We start from the raw sequence: 22,609 nt of genomic DNA, 5'->3' as shown, positions 1-22,609 counted from the left end.
GAGATAATCCATCCGCCGGAAACTGAAGCCTCCCCGGGGGCAGCCATTGGCTATCAAGCCATCACCTGCTGTTAGCATCCCATTGACTCCCATTCATTTTGGCGTCACTTTGACAGCGAATAACTTTACATCTGAGGCGTTTAAAGACTCCATTTGTCCATTATTTATTTCTAAAGAAACACAACAATGTATAAAAGGCTCCATTACCTTGTATCTTACGTTATGACCCCGTAGAAGCCGTTTTTGTAAAAATAGGCTAACGATTGCGTCATAACCACTCGACTCTCTGTCGCACTGTCGAGAGATTACCGTATAGACCGGCGGAGAAGCTCGAAGGCAATCGGGGGGACGTGGAGCATAAAGTCTGATAAAGTAAAGGGAGAAGCCCATAGAGAGAGATAAAGTTGCTCCCGCTGCTGCTCATGGGCAGCTAATGCTCACGCTCTCCGTCTCTGCGAGATCCGGAAGGGAATGATTCAGATTTCTCTCGGCACAGCGACTAGAAGACCTACAGGTTGCTCACGTCACATCTACGTCATGAAGCTCAGTTTGAGTCTGCGCAGTTCGCCCAGCCATCAGGAAGTGATGCTTCTAATTGACCGTTCGCAAAGACGGTCTGTCAGATCCCCTTAGTTACTGTTAATGTCCGACAAGCTACGCCGCTCTCACACACACACACCATGTTCTCACGCAGTAAAAAAAATACATTGTGGAGCAGAGAGGACACTGACAACGCGCTGACAGACAGGACAGACTTACTTTTCGGTTAATTTTTATATTAACCATATATAACAAAGTCTCACCTTTCAAATTTGGTCATTTTTTAAAAGAAATTTAAACAATAAATACCGTTTTGTGGCTCTTTAATGTGTCTGTCAGATCGCTGTAGATCCTCAGTTAAATCTGCTCGTGAACCGATCATCTCTTCCTTCTAGTTAAAGGTACAATATGCATTATTTTTTGCCACTAGAGGCGCTACATTCCAAACAACAACAACAACGGCGTAGCTTGATGATGAAGTGAAGGAGCGTGGAATGATGGGAACTGTGGTTTTTAACTCCACCGTGGATGTAAATCTGTCAGACGGGAATCGAAAAATCATGTTCATGGATGAGGTAAAGTTCTATTTTTATAAATGTTGCGTTTAATGACAAGCTTTTATTTAATTAAAATTAATTAACCGCAAGAAAAGTAAGGTTTAATACTAAATTGGTTATCATAGATGTTACTGTATTTGTCGAATTCATTGTTGTGATAACGCTGCGCAGTTTTACGTGTTCTAAACAATTGTTGTAAAAGTACTTTCGAACACACACATAATTTGCCAAAAGATGGATTAATCTTTATGTATAACACATGCTATATTTATTTACATGGCCATAAACACCAGACACCTGACTGGCGACTCCAGCTCACCCCCGCTCACACGCCCCGTGTCCTCGGTTAAAATCGCAATTTTCTCACGATCTAAAAATAGTTGGAAACATTTGGGATATTGTAAGTCATCAACTTAACTAAATATATAACACTGGCCTTGTGATTTTGGGATATTTTAATGCACAAATATTAAATATTGTACCTTTAATTTATAGCATCAAATAAACATGAATGAACATCAGAAGGAATGTTGTTTTAACCGCGGAAAGGCGTCAGTACACTCCGCTTCTCAAGCTCAAATCCTCCCATGTTAGTCTACTAACTCTCCTGACGCAGATTAGACTTTTAGTTATTGAAATATGTTCTCAGGGCAGCATTACATCTTATTGGTTCTCTCAGTCGTCCAATCAGCGACAGCAGGAGGCGGGACATGGATTATTTGAATTGTTTTTCTCAGGACGCGGAAGACATCCTGGAGAGTGTAGACATCACGCTAAGGAGATCCTTGTAGTTAAGGTAATGTTATGTTTTATGTTGAACTATATTAGATTATTACATTAAAATGTCAAGATAATGAAGTATTTGGATTTTAAGTAAAGCTTGTTTTTCTACCAAGCTGTTATTTAACTAGCTAGCTATCTAATGTAAGTAAGCTAAATTGCAACATTAGCTAGCTAGCTCTGAGAAAGGATAATAGCTAATGTTAGCTTATATTCTATTATAACTTTTACTGGCTATTATAGCAAGTTACGCTGCAGTCATTGCACACTTTTGCTGTGGTAATGTTGCTGCTCCCAGGGCATTTTATCATAGCTACATACAACAAAATGCTTAGCTGCTCTTTAGTGCATTTTTGATGCATATATTCTAATACTGGTCTTAGAGCACCATGTCATATTTACGTGCAACATTAATTTGCTGCTTTAAGGACATTTTTGCAGCATAAATTATAATACTGCTCTCGGGGCACCTTACTGTATCTCCATGCAACATTCTTTTGCTGCTCTCAGGGCACCTTACCGTATCTCCATGCAACATTCTTTTGCTGCTCTCAGGGCACCTTACTGTATCTCCATGCAACATTCTAATACTGCTCTCAGGGCACCTTACCGTATCTTCATGCAACATTCTTTTGCTGCTCTCAGGGCACCTTACCGTATCTCCAAGCAACATTCTAATACTGCTCTCAGGGCACCTTACCGTATCTCCATGCAACATTCTAATACTGCTCTCAGGGCACCTTACCGTATCTCCATGCAACATTCTTTTGCTGCTCTCAGGGCACCTTACCGTATCTCCATGCAACATTCTTTTGCTGCGCTCAGGGCACCTTACCGTATCTCCATGCAACATTCTAATACTGCTCTCAGGGCATCTTACCGTATCTCCATGCAACATTCTAATACTGCTCTCAGGGCATCTTACCGTATCTCCATGCAACATTCTAATACTGCTCTCAGGGCACCTTACCGTATCTCCATGGACCATTCTTTTGCTGCTCTCAGGGCACCTTACCGTATCTCCATGCAACATTCTTTTGCTGCTCTCAGGGCACCTTACTGTATCTCCATGGACCATTCTTTTGCTGCTCTCAGGGCACCTTACCGTATCTCCATGCAACATTCTTTTGCTGCTCTCAGGGCACCTTACTGTATCTCCATGCAACATTCTTTTGCTGCTCTCAGGGCACCTTACCGTATCTCCAAGCAACATTCTAATACTGCTCTCAGGGCACCTTACCGTATCTCCATGCAACATTCTTTTGCTGCTCTCAGGGCACCTTACTGTATCTCCATGCAACATTCTAATACTGCTCTCAGGGCACCTTACCGTATCTCCATGCAACATTCTTTTGCTGCTCTCAGGGCACCTTACCGTATCTCCATGCAACATTCTTTTGCTGCTCTCAGGGCACCTTACCGTATCTCCATGCAACATTCTAATACTGCTCTCAGGGCATCTTACCGTATCTCCATGCAACATTCTAATACTGCTCTCAGGGCATCTTACCGTATCTCCATGCAACATTCTAATACTGCTCTCAGGGCACCTTACCGTATCTCCATGCAACATTCTAATACTGCTCTCAGGGCACCTTACCGTATCTCCATGCAACATTCTAATACTGCTCTCAGGGCATCTTACCGTATCTCCATGCAACATTCTAATACTGCTCTCAGGGCACCTTACCGTATCTACATGCAACATTCTTTTGCTGCTCTCAGGGCACCTTACCGTATCTCCATGCAACATTCTTTTGCTGGTCTCAGGGCACCTTACCGTATCTCCATGCAACATTCTTTTGCTGGTCTCAGGGCACCTTACCGTATCTCCATGCAACATTCTTTTGCTGGTCTCAGGGCACCTTACCGTATCTCCATGCAACATTCTTTTGCTGGTCTCAGGGCACCTTACCGTATCTCCATGCAACATTCTTTTGCTGCTCTCAGGGCACCTTACCGTATCTCCATGCAACATTCTTTTGCTGCTCTCAGGGCACCTTACCGTATCTCCATGCAACATTCTTTTGCTGCTCTCAGGGCACCTTACCGTATCTCCATGCAACATTCTTTTGCTGCTCTCAGGGCACCTTACTGTATCTCCATGCAACATTCTTTTGCTGCTCTTAGCGCATTTTGTTGCAGATATTCTAATGCTGCTCTGAGGGCAACTTATGACAGTAGATCTACAATAGGCTGCTCTAAGGGAATACCGTTTTCAGGTCACCTTGTAGTATCTGCATGAAACATGAATTGGCTGCTCTAAGGACATTTTTGCTGCAAGCATTCTAGTACTGCTCTCAGGGCACCTTATAATATCTACATACAACATTAATTGCCTGCTCTATGGGCATTAGTGGCACACTTTCTTATACTACTGCATCCCTAATCATACACATGTGAATACTGCTCTTAGAGCACCTTATAGTATCTAAATAGAACAACACAAATCTCAGGGCACTTCATATGCTACTTTCTGTGTAGTACTGAAATTTGCAAACATACAGCTAGTTTTCTTCTAATCCGATAACATTCAGGTATTCTGTGTCTATTTCTGAAATGTTTCTTCAAATTATTGTTTTCTTAAAGCTGTATTGTTTATATCAACTGCAGATTATGGAGCAGCTATGGATCGAGGGCATCCGAAGGAAACTGAGAATAGAAAAAGATTCCCGTGTTTCCACGGATATCAAAATTGTTCATGGGGACAAGAAAACAGAGTTTATGGAGAACTATGTAGAAGAACTACAGAAGAAAACAAAGACCTTTTTCTTGGCGGCAAAACAGAACAGCAAAAATTATTATTTCCATGCCTGTGAAAGAGGCAACAAACCAACAGGAAAAAGCATGGGCAAGGCATGTGAAACAAGGGCCAATTCCTGTGAAGCCTATGTGTCGTTTAAATTTATAGAGGAGACCAGTTTCACAGCAGTGGTAGTTCGGCAGCAATTAACACACACAGGACATGATTTGTCAAACCCTGAAGAGAGGAAGAAAAATGCAATTAATCCAGAATTGTTAGGATTTGTCGAGATATGGCTCACGCAAGGTCTATCCATATCACAGATTGTCATAAAAAGTTGTGATTGGGCATGTAGTCGGGGTTACACCGATAAGCATGACAGGCGTTTCTTCCTAACTCCAGAAGATGTAAGGTTGGTAAAACGCCACCTCCGTATCCTTACTTTGCCGGACATCGATGATGCTGTGAGTGTGGAAAAGCTGGTGACAGGTGAACTGAAAGAAAATATTTGCTTTTTTCAACCTTTGACAAAAGACCAGCCACTGGTTATTGTTGTCCAGACACCACAACAGAAGGCTCTACTCCAAGAGAACCCCCACCCCATGGTTTTTATGGACGCCTCCTACAAAGGTTTGACATCATATGGGTATGCCCTGTATGCCCTTGTACTTGTCAATCAAACTGGAAGAGGAGTCCCATTTGCATACCTAATAATGAGCCAGGAATCCTCAGCAATAGTTGAGCTTTGCTTGAACATGCTTTGTTCAAGCAATCCAAACTTTTATCCAAGGTGAGAAGTTATTTTCAAAAACCCAATACCCATACAAGCACAAAGGAGTTGTAATACTGAGAGATAATTGAATACTTTTTGTAACTTAAACAATGGTCAATTTACTACATTTGCCTAGATGAAATTGTGGTACTCCAGTATTCTGCAATATTATTGTCTGGTCTTATTTTTCCTAGGTCAGTTATGATCGACAGAGACTTGAAAGAGCTCAATGCCATAAGAGAAGTTTTCCCCAAAACCAAAGTTCTCCTCTGTTGGTTTCATGTTCTCCAGGTACTGATTGCATTTAAGAAATGCACGAGTAAATACTTCGAACATTCTGTTTGGTTGTAAATAAATTGATTTACAATTTTGATATCAAATGCCTGCTGTAGCTTTTGAAAAAACAATGTAGCCTCATTTACAGTGCCATATATTGTGTATTAAAGGCTGTACATCGCTGGGTTACATCAAGAGATGGTGGGAACCTGTCACCTGACAAAAGACACGTCGTCATTCATGCCATGACCTCAATGAAAGCTTGCATAACGGTAACTACGATAAAAATGTAGGCTATGTCTCAAAATCTGCTATTACCCTTGTTTCGTCTGTGTTGGGTACTCTAAACTGGCAACCATAATATATGGTATGGTATGATTTCAGGAGGAAGATTTTGTGACAGTTTCCACTAGCGTGTGCAATGACCTTGATGCCCAGCTTGGCAGCAATCGAGTGACAACATACCTGAAGGTGCACTGGCTTCCACATGCAGCACTATGGGCCAATTTTGGACGACTGTTTGAGCACAACAGCAGTGACACCAACAACAAGGCAGAGAGGTAGTCAAAGATTAAAAATCATGTTTTTTCAAACATTACAATGCATGATATAAAACAAAAAAGTAACTCATGATCAGGAACATTTGGTTCCCTAGACGGCACATTTTTCTTCTAATCTGCCACTGAACACAATTTTTCTGGTCACATTTGGAACTGTTTTTTTTTTTTGTATTTACAAATTAAGTTATAATTTCCAAAGTTTCCAATATCACAATCCTATCTCCCCAACACTGAGTATTGTTTTCTCAATCTATGTCAGCATCAACATGTACAGCAGCCAAGAACACAGTGGGACAGCAGATCCTGATAAATGAGCAAGGAAAGTGCTCTGTGCAAACAGGGGCAGGCCTCAACTCAGATTCAACTCTGAACACTGTGGATCTAGTCAAGATGCAGTGTGACTGTGGATTGTATGATAAGGGAAATGCATGCACACATATTGTATCAGCATACACTGAAGCACAGAAATGTATTGATATTGCACAGCTACGTGCTGACATGGCTAGAGATATTGTTGCCAAAAAACAGTACCACGTTGATGGTGATTTCATCACTGTTCACCCCACTGATGTAAGCGCCACATTTGTATTTACTGGTGACCCTGCCTTTTGTACCTGTGCTGTCAACAGTTACGGTCAAAAGTGTGTGTGCTTACATGTTGCTGACTGCCTGCAAACCACCAACAATTCACATTCTACATGTCCCACTACATGTCCCACTGCTGGAAGCGAAAATCTGTTTGTGCCAACAAATCTCAATGCACAAGTTCAACTTCAGTCTATGTTGACCGATTTACTGGAGTGGAGCAAATCAGAAAATTACATGTATAGTAGTGACCTGTACACTACAGTGAAGAGGGCACACACAGTGGCCTTCAATCGTTTTGGCATTGTGTCAAGAAAACGAAAAATACATGCACTTCATGCTTATCGCCAGCGGATAGAGCAAGCCAAACGAGAGCTTTACAAAAAGCGCAAAACAAGAAGATACAAGCGCTAAATAATAATAATAAACAGATTTAACCAAAAAATATTGTTTAATTGCATTTTTTTTGCAGTCATTTAACAGTGAAAAGTGCAGTACAGTGAACAGTTTGCAGCACATAGTGTCAAAACTCAATTTTCTAGAGCCCTTGCTTTTGCAACAAGGCACTGTCTGATGACCTGAAACGCAACCTGGCATACTTGGGGTCCAAGTGTGTGTGTGACCTTTGAATAGATGTCCATGTTGTCGCCCAACACTTGTTCAATTATGTCAAGTTCAGCACTGTAAACAAACAAAATTAATCTCTGAGACAAGTTACATTATATACAGACAGTACAATTGTGAATTGAGTGAAAGCACTGGCATAACAATATTGTGTCAAGTTATCTTCATTTATATAGCGCTTTTAACAATGTAGATTGTTTCAAAGATGCTTTACAGAGATAAACGTATAATTTAAGGTAACAGATTGTTTTGGCTTTATAGTGGTTCTTAAATAATGTTATTTTCCAGCTAAAGTTAGTTTTGATTGATTCACTTCGGTCGAAAGGATAATTTGTTATTAAATTAGGGGCCGCTAAGACGACACCGTTCTCTCTACACAGAGTGTGTCTGATTCCTGGACAATGGTAGGAAGACTGTTCCAAAGTTTTGGTGCTAAATAGGAAAAGGATCTACCGCCAGCAGTCGATTTTGATATTCTAGGTATTAACTGGCCGGAATTTTGAGATCGCAATAGACGTGAAGGACTATAATAAAAAATAACGCTACAGCAACACGCATCGCCGCAGCTGAGCATATCTATTCATCAAGCCAACGTACAAACAATCGCAAATCAAAGTGAAAGTAAGTCGCAGGCGCTTAACACACAATCATCTTCATTAAAAGTAGAGAACCAAAATGATCTTACCAGGGCTCTCTTATTGCGGTCTTTGATAAAAAAAATTAAAAAAAATGCTGACGCTTAAACTAAGTGTTTTGCCACTTTTGCACTTGTTATTAATGTATTTTTAAATGCAAAAGGAACTTTGTTTTAAAACAAATTGTGTCGATTTGTTATGCATGTTTATTAAAAACAAGTTTTGTAATAACCAATTATTTCCGGACCTTTGACATTGATGAAAATTCTGATTTGGACCTTTGAATGTAGAATTTGAAAACCCCTGCAGTAGAGCATTACAATAATCTAGCCTTGAGGTCATGAACGCATTAACTAATTGTTCCGCATTTGTCAATGAGAGCATAGGGCGTAATTTAGATATATTTTTAAGATGGAAAAATGCGGTTTTACAGATACTAGACACGTGACCTTCAAATGAAAGATTGGTATCAAAGAGCACACCCAGGTTCCTAACCGACGACGAAGACTTCAGCCATCAAGTGTTAGACAGTACTCTAGGTTATTACGTGTGGAAGTTTTTTGTCCAATAATTAGAATCTCTGTTTTTTAAGAATTTAGTAGTAGGAAATTACTAGTCATCCAATTTTTTATATCAGCTATGCATTCCGTTAATTTTGTGAATTGGTAGGTTTCGTTAGGTTTTGAAGAAATATACAGCTGAGTATCGTCGGCATAACAGTGAAAGCTAATTCCATGTTTCCTAATGATATCTCCTAATGGTAGCATGTACAGAGTGAACAGCAGCGGTCCTAGTACTGAGCCTTCTGGTATGCCATACTGAATTTGTGATCGATAAGACATCTCTTCATTTACTGCTACAAACTGATAACGGTCAGATAAGTATGATTTAAACCATGCTAGTGCAATTCCACTAATGCCAACATAATGTTCGAGTCTATTTAAAAGGATGTTGTGGTCAATGGTGTCAAATGCAGCACTAAGATCAAGTAATACTAATAGAGAGATACAACCACGATCGGATGATAAGAGCAAATCATTTGTGACTCTAACGAGAGCTGTCTCGGTACTATGGAACGGTCTAAATCCGGACTGAAAATCCTCGCAGATATCATTTCTTTCAAGAAAGGAACACAGTTGTGAGGATACTGCTTTTTCTAATATCTTTGACAGAAAAGGCAGATTCGAGATCGGCCTGTAATTGACTAATTCTGTAGGATCAAGTAGCGTTTTTTTAACAAGCGGTTTAATCATAGCCAGCTTAAAGGTTTTTGGTACGTATCCTAGAGACAAAGATGAATGAATGATATTAAGAAGAGGAACATATTTATAACACGGAGTCGGCTTTGCAGCCTTGGCTAAATGTAATCTACACGAGACTAGATAGTGATCTGAGATGTCATCGCTCTGCTGCAGAATTTCAATGGCATCAACATTTATTCCATGTGATAATATTAGATCTAGAGTATGATTACGGCAATGAGTAGGTCCTGACACGTGTTGTCTAACTCCAATTGAGTTTACAATGTCTTTAAATGCCAATCCCAATGCATTTTTTTCATTATCTATGTGTAATGTATATTAAAATCACCAACAATTAGTACTTTATCTGCAGCCAATACTAATTCTGATAAAAGTCCGCAAATTCTTTGATAAAGTCTATATGGTACCCTGGTAGCCTGTATACAGTAGCCAGCAGAATTCTCAACACACTAAATACACTATGCATTTTTACATTAAGCACCAACACTTTAAAATAATTATATTTAAAACTAGATTTCTTAGTGGGTTTTTAAAATATTACTATAAATTACAGCAATTCAGAAGGAGAAAGACTTAAAAAGTGGAAGGAAAAAGTATGCATATTTTACCTCAAGTCATGACCCTCTCTTCTGCAGCCTCGCTCGGCCAGCTGCTGGCCTATGATTTTGAAGGGTATTTCCTTGGTCAAATATCCTAGGTCTTTAGCAAGACCTTGGCACTCCTCTGTGACACAAAAGGAGCCAATGAGTAAATGAGACCTTAACATGTTACTAATGTAGTTTATATTTTAGTTACTAAAAACCGTTTACATTTTGTTAAACTATATGGCCATTGACATTTGTTTGCCTATGCCTCATTCATTCACCTAGGCTACTTATGCCTCCAACATGGCTGACATTCTAAAACTTGCAGTTCTACAACCTTTGGTGGGAACACCTAATTCAATAATAGGGGGATTTGTTTGAATGTACACCTTTAAGAAATCGCCTAGTTCTGACTGCATATATGTTACCTTCAACTAGTTTGGTGCACATTGTAGTGTTTGAGCCATATGGACTCAGCAGCACCCCTGCCTCTTTCAATTCCCTCACAAGCTCCTTTTTTTTCCCCTTTGCCTTCCTCAAATAAGTCACCATGAGGTGACCAGAGAACTTTTCTGGTGCAGAGCATCTCCTCTGCAGCTCCTCTACTGAAACAAAGTGCCTGTGCAATCATAACACATTTTTGTGAGCATCAAAAACCAACATATCTGTAGACAAAGATCAGATCACCTATAAAACCATGAGGCTTAAGTGAACAATATCATATTGTTTGACAAATAAGCCATTACTCATTACTCTACATAGTTTTTAGTTTTACCTGTTTTTTGCATTAGTTGCATTAGGCACGTAACACATGTTCTACTGATGTTATCTGCACTCTTGCCTCTATCAAGTCAATTTGTCATATAAAAAGGCACACTCACCCAACCCAACTCTAGTCGTAGCATTACCAACCTTTTAGCTTTCTTTGAAGATGCCACCTTCAACAGGCTGTCCACATAGAATCCATCTTCAATAAAGAATACATACACATGCTGTTAAATGTCATTTCAGTTCAGTGTCATTTCAATGTTAATAATGAAATATTTATTGGCACCCCTGTTGAAATTAGAGAGAAGAGTGGTCCGCACATCCACAAAAATCAATTGTATCAAATATAGTAGAAGAGGTAGTCTGCCCCCTGTTTAATGCTCCGAAAGGAAATTTATTTACTTGAAAACAACGTAATGTTTCAATCCCATCGGATCTTCATTAGGCATTGAAAACACAGGGCGAGACGGCCTATATTACATGACTGCACACTCACGTTCAAGTAGTCTTTGTACATCTGAATGTGTGCATGAGAAGAGGCATATATGCGCAGCTGCTTTGTGTGTACGCAAGCTTTGTACATAAGTCCCATGCTCTTTTTAAATGCAGATACTAGAGATGATTAATACTACAGGAATGAGACGTGGAATCGTGCATATACGTCAGCTGAATTGGAAATTGAGCTGTTGTTCCAACTGTCGATCGCGGAGGCCACCTGTGCCTCTAAGAACCAATTGGGCAAACTGTACAGCCAATCAGACCAATGATACCAAAGACATTGGGCTTAACATGAGCATAGAACCAGTCTTGGTATCCATGCTGACCTGTAGAGCAAAATCCAAATAGCTTGTAGGGCAACATTATAATAATAAAGCTTCATTCCAGACAGGTCCATATAACACCACATAAAGTATAATTAGTATAGTGTATTCTGCTCCTTCTATACTCACTCGGACTACAAAATATCTTATTTGAGCCCAACTTTGTATATGTGTGCCAGCAAGTTAACAATCAGTCCATCCTATCCACCTTGCATGTATAGATAGAATATAAAGTACAGTATCATAATATTATATACCCTTTTTCTTCGATGCCTCCTCCTTCTCCTCTTCCTCTGCATCTGATGTATCTGGATCATTTGAACAGACAGGAAGTCAAATTGACACATTCAAATTTTATAAATAAAAATGATGATCCTGTATAACTCAACAGAACTAATTCATTGTTTACCTGCAACAACCTCCACCTTCGTTTTTGCTACTATTGACACATGAAAAAAAAAAATGTTACTCTGAAAAAAAGAAGGGCGTGTGTGTAACTCTGAATAAAATCTCAGAAATACATGTTTTACCTTCAACTGCCTCTGCAGTCTCCATCTCAGCTGTTTCTGCTTCTGTTAATACATGAAAATAATCTACATTGGAAATATGTGACATTCTCAAATTGTGATTTTCAATAAGTTTTTCAGTCACCTTTAACAGGGGTGCCTACAAATTTGTTAGGCACTGTATGAAACATTACATTGCTTGTGTAATGTAACATGCATAAATAGAATATAAAATACAGTATGTAAAGTACAGTTATATAGTATAAAGTACAGTATCATAATATTATATACCGGTACCCATTTTCTCCGATGCCTCCTCCTCCTCCTCTTCCTCTGCATCTGATGTATCTGGATCATTTGAACAGACAGGAAGTCAAATTGACACATTCAAATTTGTTAGGCACTGTATGAAACATTACATTGCTTGTGTAATGTAACATGTATAAATAGAATATAAAATACAGTATGTAAAGTACAGTTATATAGTATAAAGTACAGTATCATAATATTATATACCGGTACCCATTTTCTCCGATGCCTCCTCCTCCTCCTCTTCCTCTGCATCTGATGTATCTGGATCATTTGCACATAGCAGACAGGAAGTCAAATTGACATATTCAAATTTGTTGGGTGCTGTATGAAACATTACATTGCTTGTGTAATGTAACGTGCATAAATAGAATATAAAATACAGAATGTTTAGCCACTGCAATCCAACTAACATCAGTAACAACGCTGGGGCCAACTAAGAGTAGCCTCCGTAAACAAACCTGTTTGTGTGTGTGTGTGTTGTCCTACCTGGTTTTGGACTCTTTCCTGTAGAGCAGAATGTGCATGTCTCCTGCAAAAGATTTTGCATGATACATAGTTATGCCAAGTACATATAAAACGATTATTTTGTCACAGACCAGTCATGGGAGTCATTCAAATTAAGTCCCAGTCCCTGATGAGGTGGAGTTTGGGCTATCAACACATCATGACACTTCACATGTTACCCCTCATCATCACAGATTTAACTGCTGATTCACTCCTCACCCAAGGATTATGTTAATGACTCCCTTGACCAATCTGTTACTAAAGAATAGTCTGATGTGTACTTGGCTTTAATCTGACAGCGGAATGTTGCTTTAGATAAAATATAATTAGCACTTGCCTTTTTCTTCCCTGACATCTTCTTGTAGCAGACTGTACAAATGCCTGAACTATCTGAAAAAACAAATGCTTTGTATAATACAATGATACTTTGTATAACACAAACACATTAAAAGCAACCATAACCTTCACATATTTCAAGAGCCATAACCAGTCCAAAGTATGTCATCCTCCGAATTTACTAGTTAAAGCTACCCCTCCAAATCATCAGTGACTTGAACTAATGCAGGGAGCGACAGGTAGCCAGCAGAGCTCAATAAAGAGCACCCATGCCGTACAAATGTATACTACTTACCAAGGGACTTAAACAACAAAGTCCCAAGTCTCTCCCGCTCTTGGGAGATGGGGAGGCATTGGAGGTGACCTTGTTGTCCCTGGAGGATCATTTCTGCAAACTAAAAGAGCAACAGAAAGTCTATTTTAATGAAAAAACATCACGTATAATAACTGAACCTTATAGAGCAGGCAACAAATTGTGGTAAAACAATGTCAATTTGGGAAAGGGACTATTACAAGAGAAAATGATGGTGCTCATTTAATAATTATACTATCATGACTCCTGTATCATATGCTGAAGGTAGCACTGTGTCCAGATCCATTAATATTTGATCTGCAACTTTCATTCAAAATTGATCTAGTTAACAAGTTAACTGAGATTCGGGAGCAGGGCCACGCCTCAACTAATCAGCTCGTTCCCCGTATGTATAAATACACTGAACCCACCTTCACTGCACCGTTCGTCTCAGTTTCTCGACCCCACCCACCCCTCCCCTTTCAACTCATCCATCCATCCATCCATCCCACTTCCCCCCGACCTCAATCCCCAATCTATATTTTCAAAAGACAACAGAAACATTATGCAGAAAATGACCACATTGTACCATAATTGAGAACACTCCACATGACACAGAGTCATTTTGCAAGTCATGGTTCCTGTTTATGAACTTCCAGGGCCTTTGGCAGCCTCTGCTAGCAGCAAATAAGCTGAAAGATTAGAGAATATAATTATGAAGGAGATCTCTACTGAGTTTCCATTACCTCATTTTATAGAGCAATACAAAAACTGTGTACCTCCAATTTTCGATGATTTGGGAGCAACGCTGTGGATGCTCCCCCAATGAGTCCATGTATGTTATAGTTCCCTCTTTCAAGTTGCAATGCTATACAGAAGATTGGAAAACGTATGAGAAATGTTTGAAGGACAGTTTCAATCAATCTTGAAATGACTGTGTTGAAAATCATTGAAACTTTTAAAATGTCAAGCAATAACAGCTCAAACAACACAAATGAGAATGGCACGACAGCAACAATAATGATAACTAATGTGTGATGCTATTTTGCGCATAAGGCCCATTTCACACCGGGGACGTGGCATGAACGTCGCATGTCTGTTGTGTGGCTAACCTACTAAGAAGGAAGCCAAAATAAAAACGGACACGCCACGCAGCTGACAAGCTCACAGCACGCACCTGGTGTGAAACGGGCCTAATAGTCTCTACATAACCTAACAGCAACCTACAAAGAGGGTCCAGTGGCACTCTCCCACCAAGTAGGGCCCGAAAACGGCACTGGCTTCTTTAAGAATGTTTTTCTGACAGGAAATAAAGAAAACATTCATGAACAAACAAATAAACTTGACACCCAATGTATTCTGTAGCACTGAACAATAACCTTAAACATGCACATAACTCTTACTTTTAGAAAATAAGTGCTCCTGGCCCTGGAGGTGCCTTCCAATATCAGGCGCATAGCCTGGCTATTTATGGGCTCTGTTCCAGGCTGGCTCTAAACGAGGGAGAGAAATGGTTTAAGTCATTCAATTATGTTATATCTATATTTGATGCATGTATATATTTGTGTGTGTGTGTGTGTGTGTGTGTGTGTGTGTGTGTGTGTGTGTGTGTGTGTGTGTGAGAGTATTAAAAAGGTATGGGTTACCCTGCTGATTATGTAAAATAGGGCATCCATTACCTGAGGAAGTAATACATAAACAAATATATAAACTACAATAAAACACAATAGAGTCAAGGTGAAGTAAAAAGCTGACACAGTTATATAGGCTAGAAGGGGAAGAGAATAATTTTTTAAAAGAAATAGAAAATTACCTCATCTGGAAGTTCAGATGGGCCTACAAGGGCCTCCAAACTGCCCAGAAAGATTTTAAAAGGCCCAACTGTCCCAAGGACATCTTCACGATGAAGTCCTTGGGACTTCAGTGTTTCTAAGTCTGCATGGATAAAGAAATTAAGTCCCAAAATAGGTTACCTTACTTAGGCTAATGGCACAAATTTAATCCAATCAACTAGTACGCATAGCATACAAAACTACTGTAAAGTAGTGTTGGCAATTCAGCGACTTAGTTTTTTTTCTCTGGCTACTAGAATTCAAATTTTTTAGACTAGCAACTTTTTTGCCGATTTGTTAAAAACATTTTTTTTGAGAAACATCAAAATATGTAGTCTAACTTCCCTACAGCGCTCTGTCTCAAGTGCTTTTCTGTGAGTTAGTGATGTCACACCAGCCTGAAATGGGCAGATGTATATGATGAGGCAAGTCAGGGGCCACATATTGTCCAATTTAGACATAGCCTAGTTGTGTTGAGTTGAATGCCATGCCAATGACAGTTTCATGTTACAGTAGCCCCAGCATTTCTCAGTATTTCACTGATTTTTGGTGGGCTACAGCCTCATCATGGGCCTATTACATAAATGTAATTAAAACACTCCAAGCTGCATCTGGCCCAGGACCTTATGTTGCCCATGTGTATGATCGTACTAAAAACACCAACTAAAAAAAATGTATGTGCTCTACCTGGTCAGATGTAAATATGCAAATTATGCAAACAATATAATTATGTATGCAGATGATTCAAATGACTAACATAGATTAGGAAAAAAATAGTATAAGAATAACTTACTGTTCATTTGGCTTGGTCGAGTTTTCCAAACTAGACAAAAGACAAAAATTAAAAACATGTATTTCTCCTGAAGCAGTAAATGGGATATTTATGGTAAAACAATGTCAATTTTGGGAAAGGGACTATTACAAGAGAAAATTATGGTGCTCATTTAATAATTATACTATCATGACTCGTGTATCATATGTTGAAGGTAGCACTGTGTCCATGTCCAAGATCCATTAATATTTGCCAAAAAAAAGTATACTTCAAGATAATTTTATTAAGTAAATATTTCCCAAGTATACTTTACATAGTAAGTATACTTATACCAATGCACTAGTGGTATACTTATAAGTGTACTAGGTACTTTAATACTTCTTGGGACTAAATTGGCCCACTAAAAATGAACCGAAAGCCACTTGCCTCCGCTCAGTCAAAAGAATGTTGCATGGAGATACTGTTAATATAGAGGATGATTTTGCAATTAAACTGCCTTGATTAATGCTTGATTTGCTTTGTAGGGATGTAACTTACAGTTAGGTCCATATGTATTTGGACACAGGCACAATTTTTCTTTTTTTCAGGTATTTACCAACACATATTCAAGCTATAGTTATTTAATGGATATGGGCTGAAAGTGCACACTCTCAGGTTTAATTTGAGGGTATTTACATCCAAATTGGAGGAAGGGTTTAGGAATTACAGCTCTTGGGAGAGCCACCCCCCCTTTTTCAAGGGACCAAAAGTAATTGGACAATTGAATCAAAAGTGATTTCATGGACAGGTGTGGGCTATTCCTTCGTTATTTATTCATTAATTAAACAGGTAAAAGGTCTGGAGTTGATTCTAAGTGTAGTATTTGCATTTGGAATATATTGCTGTGAACCTACATCATGCGTTCAAAGGAGCTCTCCATGCAAGTAAAACAGGCCATCATTAGGCTTCAAAAACAAAATAAATCCATCCGAGAGATAGCAGGAATATTAGGAGTGGCCAAATCAACAGTTTGGTACAATCTGAGAAAAAAAGAATCCACTGGTGAGCTCAGCAACATAAAAAGGCCTGGACGTCCACGGAAGACAACAGTGGTAGATGATCGCAGGATCCTCTCCATGGTAAAGAAAAACCCATTCACAACATCCAGCCAAGTGAAGGACACTCTCCAGGAGGTAGGCGTGTCATTGTCAAAGTCTACAATCAAGAGAAGACTTCACGAGAACAAATACAGAGGGTTCACCACAAGGTGCAAACCATTCGTAAGCATCAAGAATAGAAAGGCCAGATTAGACTTTGCCAAAAAGCATCTAAAAAAGCCTGACCAGTTCTGGAAAAGCATTCTTTGGACGGATGAAACTAAAATCAACATGTACCAAAATGACGGGAAGAAAAAAGTATGGAGAAAGCTTGGAACAGCTCATGATCCAAAGAATACAACATCTTCTGTTAAACATGGTGGAGGCAGTGTGATGGCATTGGCATGCATGGCTTCCAGTGGCACTGGATCACTGGTGTTTATTGATGATGTAACAGAAGACAGAAGCAGCCGGATGAATTCTGAAGTGTATAGGAATATACTGTCTGCCCAGATTAAGCCAAATGCAGCAAAGTTGGTTGGACGGCGCTTCACAGTACAGATGGACAATGATCCAAAACACACTGCAAAAGCAACCCAGGAGTTTTTTAAGGAAAAGAAGTGGAATATTCTGCAATGGCCGAGTCAATCACCTGATCTCAACCCGATCGAGCATGCATTTCACTTGCTGAAGGTAAAACTAAAGGCAGAAAGACCTACAAACAAACAACAGCTGAAGACAGCTGCAGTTAAGGCCTGGCAAAGCATCACAAAGCAGGAAACCCAGTCTTTGGTGATGTCCATGAGTTCCAGACTTCAGGCAGTCATTGCCTGCAAAGGATTCTCAACAAAATATTAAAAATGAACATTTTATTTATGATTATATTAATTTGTCCAATTACATTTGAGCCCCTGAAAATAGGGGTACTGTGTATAAAAATGGTTGCAGTTCTTAAAATGTTTACTTGATATTTTTGTTCAACCCCTTTAATTAAAGCTGAAAGTCTGCACTTCAAATTCATATTGATTGTTTCATTTTAATTTTATTCTGGTGGTATACAGAACCAAAAGTATGAAAATTGTGCCTGTGTCCAAATATATATGGACCTAACTGTAAATAGTAATAATGCTTATGCTAAGATAGATATATGTAACCCTGTTAGTGATGTTGAAATTATTAAGAAAATTACTTACTTGCATGAAATGTATGTGTTGACTGATTTAGAGTAGAAAGTACTTATGTATTAGAAATAGTTTTATGATGTACTAGATAAAGTATATTTTGCAGACGATTAAGAGAAGAAAGCAGAGGAAGAGAAAGCGGAGGCGACGTGATAGAAGACGACATAAGCAGCTAAGAGCTGTGTCTAAGAAGTTGGCAGAACTCCACTTGATGACGTCAGGAGAGAGTTTGGAACCTGCATTCCGGAGTCTGCATATAAAAGGCGGAGAGAGAGACTGAAGGCTTTGGATACTGAATGCGCAGTGTCCCTCGACGCCTGTATAACCAGCTGATTGTTGAAACTTATTATTATTGTAACCTAACTTTAACTTTGTTATAACGCTTGTTAACTTTAATAAAACTTATATTATATTATTGGCAAGTTATTGTCTGAATAATTATTTAAGGACCTTAAGCAAGAACTGACCACAGGGAAGTCTGCTGAACTAATTGTAAGTATTTTGAATGCTTATAGTATTGTCCAGACTCGACTTTCCTTACCTACCTGAGAATAAAGGATAAATAGGTAAAAGGTGTAAAGGATATTTGAGACACCATAAAACAATACAGTAAGGTGCCCTGAGAGCAGTATTAGAATGTTGCTTGGAGATACGGTAAGGTGCCCTGAGAGCAGCAAAAGAATGTTGCATGGAGATACGGTAAGGTGCCCTGAGAGCAGCAAAAGAATGTTGCATGGAGATACGGTAAGGTGCCCTGAGAGCAGCAAAAGAATGTTGCATGGAGATACGGTAAGGTGCCCTGAGAGCAGCAAAAGAATGGTCCATGGAGATACGGTAAGGTGCCCTGAGAGCAGCAAAATAATGTTGCATGTAGATACGGTAAGGTGCCCTGAGAGCAGTATTAGAATGTTGCATGGAGATACGGTAAGATGCCCTGAGAGCAGTATTAGAATGTTGCATGGAGATACAGTAAGGTGCCCTGAGAGCAGCAAAAGAATGTTGCATGGAGATACGGTAAGATGCCCTGAGAGCAGTATTAGAATGTTGCATGGAGATACGGTAAGATGCCCTGAGAGCAGTATTAGAATGTTGCATGGAGATACGGTAAGGTGCCCTGAGAGCAGCAAAAGAATGTTGCATGGAGATACGGTAAGGTGGCCTGAGAGCAGCAAAAGAATGTTGCATGGAGATACGGTAAGGTGCCCTGAGAGCAGCAAAAGAATGTTGCATGGAGATACGGTAAGATGCCCTGAGAGCAGTATTAGAATGTTGCATGGAGATACGGTAAGGTGCCCTGAGAGCAGCAAAAGAATGTTGCATGGAGATACGATAAGGTGCCCTGAGAGCAGCAAAAGAATGTTGCATGGAGATACGGTAAGGTGCCCTGAGAGCAGCAAAAGAATGTTGCATGGAGATACGGTAAGATGCCCTGAGAGCAGTATTAGAATGTTGCATGGAGATACGGTAAGATGCCCTGAGAGCAGTATTAGAATGTTGCATGGAGATACGGTAAGGTGCCCTGAGAGCAGCAAAAGAATGTTGCATGGAGATACGGTAAGGTGGCCTGAGAGCAGCAAAAGAATGTTGCATGGAGATACGATAAGGTGCCCTGAGAGCAGTATTAGAATGTTGCATGGAGATACAGTAAGGTGCCCTGAGAGCAGCAAAAGAATGTTGCATGGAGATACGGTAAGGTTCCCTGAGAGCAGTATTAGAATGTTGCATGGAGATACGGTAAGATGCCCTGAGAGCAGTATTAGAATGTTGCATGGAGATACGGTAAGGTGCCCTGAGAGCAGCAAAAGAATGTTGCATGGAGATACGGTAAGGTGCCCTGAGAGCAGTATTAGAATGTTGCATGGAGATACGGTAAGGTGCCCTGAGAGCAGCAAAAGAATGTTGCATGGAGATACGATAAGGTGCCCTGAGAGCAGCAAAAGAATGTTGCATGGAGATACGGTAAGATGCCCTGAGAGCAGTATTAGAATGTTGCATGGAGATACGGTAAGGTGCCCTGAGAGCAGTATTAGAATGTTGCATGGAGATACGGTAAGGTGCCCTGAGAGCAGCAAAAGAATGTTGCATGGAGATACGGTAAGATGCCCTGAGAGCAGCAAAAGAATGTTGCATGGAGATACGGTAAGGTGCCCTGAGAGCAGTATTAGAATGTTGCATGGAGATACGGTAAGGTGCCCTGAGAGCAGTATTAGAATGTTGCATGGAGATACGGTAAGGTGCCCTGAGAGCAGCAAAAGAATGTTGCATGGAGATACGATAAGGTGCCCTGAGAGCAGCAAAAGAATGTTGCATGGAGATACGGTAAGGTGCCCTGAGAGCAGCAAAAGAATGTTGCATGGAGATACGGTAAGGTGCCCTGAGAGCAGCAAAAGAATGTTGCATGGAGATACGGTAAGGTGCCCTGAGACCAGCAAAAGAATGTTGCATGGAGATACAGTAAGGTGCCCTGAGAGCAGTATTAGAATGTTGCATGGAGATACGGTAAGGTGCCCTGAGAGCAGCAAAAGAATGTTGCATGGAGATACGGTAAGGTGCCCTGAGAGCAGCAAAAGAATGTTGCATGGAGATACAGTAAGGTGCCCTGAGAGCAGTATTAGAATGTTGCATGGAGATACGGTAAGGTGCCCTGAGAGCAGCAAAAGAATGTTGCATGGAGATACGGTAAGGTGCCCTGAGAGCAGTATTAGAATGTTGCATGGAGATACGGTAAGGTGCCCTGAGAGCAGCAAAAGAATGTTGCATGGAGATACAGTAAGGTGCCCTGAGAGCAGCAAAAGAATGTTGCATGGAGATACAGTAAGGTGCCCTGAGAGCAGTATTATAATTTATGCTGCAAAAATGCCCTTAGAGCAGCAAATGAATGTTGCACGTAAATATGACATGGTGCTCTAAGACCAGTATTAGAGCATCAAAAATGCACTAAAGAGCAGCTAAGCATTTTGTTGTATGTAGCTATGATAAAATGCCCTGGGAGCAGCAACATTACCACAGCAAAAGTGTGCAATGACTGCAGCGTAATTTGCTATAATAGCCAGTAAAAGTTATAATAGAATATAAGCTAACATTAGCTATTATCCTTTCTTAGAGCTAGCTAACTAATGTTGCGAGTTAGCTTACTTACATTTTAGCTAGCTAACTTAGTTAAATAACAGCTCGATAGAAAAACAAGCTTTACTTAAAATCCAAATACTTCATTATCTTGACATTTTAATGTAATAATCTAATATAGTTCAACATAAAACATAACATTACCTTAAAATCCAAATACTTCATTATCTTGACATTTTAAATTAATAATCTAATATAGTTCAACATAAAACATAACATTACCTTAAAATCCAAATACTTCATTATCTTGACATTTTATTTGTAATAATGATGTAATATAGTTCAACATAAAACACAACATTACCTTAACTGCAACGATCTCAACGATTAACAGCGTGATGTCTGATGTCTCCCGCGTCCTGAGAGAAAAAAAATCAAATAATCCATGTCCTGCCTCCTGCTGTCGCTGATTGGACGACTGGGAGAACCAATAAGATGCAATGCTGCCCTGAGAACATGTTTCAATAACTAAAAGTCTAATCTGCTCTCCTGACTGCTTTGTCGGACAAAATGGCGGATGGCAAAGTATGATTGGTCAGATCACCTGTCAATCAAGCTCCCTGCGAAGGGTCAATTGGCTTCACTTTTCTCCGTTGAAGTCTATGGGGTCGCTGTGTCCATTTATTTAGCTGTCTATGGGTGCAACATGGCTGCCGCCATTAGAGCGACTCGCTCGTATGTATTCTGAATGGAAGATTCTACGCTTACGAGAATAGTTGATTAGTTGGTGGAATTACAGTAATTACACATTAATGAGCACATATAATTTTGAAAGAACAAAGTGTTTTTTTGCTAAGAATCAACTTAAAAAATGACACAGTGTAGCTTTAACGTTAGTTAAAGCTGCAGTCCGTCGTTTTTCCTCTTTGTCGCCATCTCTGTTCGAAATCTGCAATTTCTGTAGCCACTCTGAAGTCCAAAGTCTTTTGGGTTTTACAACTGGTGAATCTCCAGTTGTCACTGGTGATTGTCGCTTTAAACTTTCGGGATCCGCCATACCAAGTGCTAAGCTAAATCTCCACCATCATCCACACACGCTATATAGCCGACTAGCCGGGGACTCCTTCTCTATGTGTACAGAAGTGACGTAATGACGCAAAGACATGATCGAAATTCCCGCGGAAATCCACCAGTACCACTGGAATTAAAATCATTATTACAAGCT

At 39.8% G+C, this 22,609-nt stretch overlaps 2 protein-coding genes across 8 annotated transcripts; one reads left to right on the top strand and one right to left on the bottom strand.

Annotated features, from left to right (window-relative positions):
* Positions 1 to 1,845: 1,845 nt before the first annotated feature.
* LOC307001882 (uncharacterized protein) lies at positions 1,846 to 7,302 on the top strand. Its single transcript, XM_079618911.1, has 6 exons — positions 1,846 to 1,893; positions 4,491 to 5,410; positions 5,587 to 5,683; positions 5,839 to 5,940; positions 6,053 to 6,228; positions 6,488 to 7,302. Exons 2-6 carry the CDS (start codon positions 4,494 to 4,496, stop codon positions 6,540 to 6,542), a joined length of 1,347 nt encoding a protein of 448 aa, XP_079475037.1. The 5' UTR covers positions 1,846 to 1,893; positions 4,491 to 4,493; the 3' UTR covers positions 6,543 to 7,302.
* A 6-nt stretch (positions 7,303 to 7,308) lies between these two features.
* LOC307001881 (uncharacterized protein) lies at positions 7,309 to 21,882 on the bottom strand. Of its 7 annotated transcripts, XM_079618904.1 has the most exons (20): positions 21,749 to 21,882; positions 16,083 to 16,112; positions 15,271 to 15,392; positions 15,104 to 15,136; positions 14,861 to 14,950; positions 14,685 to 14,756; positions 14,237 to 14,325; positions 14,047 to 14,149; positions 13,461 to 13,560; positions 13,167 to 13,219; positions 12,812 to 12,854; positions 12,536 to 12,586; positions 12,311 to 12,361; positions 12,038 to 12,079; positions 11,917 to 11,946; positions 11,765 to 11,815; positions 10,831 to 10,885; positions 10,347 to 10,537; positions 9,943 to 10,057; positions 7,309 to 7,494 (listed from the first exon to the last, which is right to left on the bottom strand). In XM_079618904.1, the coding sequence occupies exons 2-20, from the start codon at positions 16,087 to 16,089 to the stop codon at positions 7,344 to 7,346; spliced, it is 1,449 nt and encodes a 482-aa protein (XP_079475030.1). In that variant the 5' UTR covers positions 16,090 to 16,112; positions 21,749 to 21,882; the 3' UTR covers positions 7,309 to 7,343. The 7 variants fall into 7 exon arrangements, with proteins under 7 accessions (XP_079475030.1, XP_079475031.1, XP_079475034.1 ...); XM_079618905.1 differs by lacking the exon at positions 11,917 to 11,946; XM_079618908.1 differs by lacking the exon at positions 12,311 to 12,361.
* Between the last annotated feature and the right edge of the window lie 727 nt (positions 21,883 to 22,609).

This window comes from Phoxinus phoxinus, assembly GCF_949152265.1.
Source record: "Phoxinus phoxinus genome assembly, chromosome: 7".
NCBI lineage: Eukaryota > Metazoa > Chordata > Actinopteri > Cypriniformes > Leuciscidae > Phoxinus > Phoxinus phoxinus.
Note: the sequence above shows the minus strand (reverse complement) of the source record. Positions and strands in the feature narration are given on the sequence as shown.

Coding starts and splice junctions, on each gene's coding strand:
- LOC307001882 (XM_079618911.1), top strand. CDS start 4,494: ATGGAGCAGCTATGGATCGAGGGCATCCGAAGGAAACTGAGAATAGAA. Junction 5,411..5,586: donor AATCCAAACTTTTATCCAAG/GTGAGAAGTTAT, acceptor TATTTTTCCTAG/GTCAGTTATGATCGACAGAG. Junction 6,229..6,487: donor ACCAACAACAAGGCAGAGAG/GTAGTCAAAGAT, acceptor AATCTATGTCAG/CATCAACATGTACAGCAGCC.
- LOC307001881 (XM_079618904.1), bottom strand. Junction 14,326..14,684: donor AGTGCCACTGGACCCTCTTT/GTAGGTTGCTGT, acceptor TCTTCTGTATAG/CATTGCAACTTGAAAGAGGG. Junction 12,362..12,535: donor GGAGGCATCGGAGAAAATGG/GTACCGGTATAT, acceptor CAAATGATCCAG/ATACATCAGATGCAGAGGAA.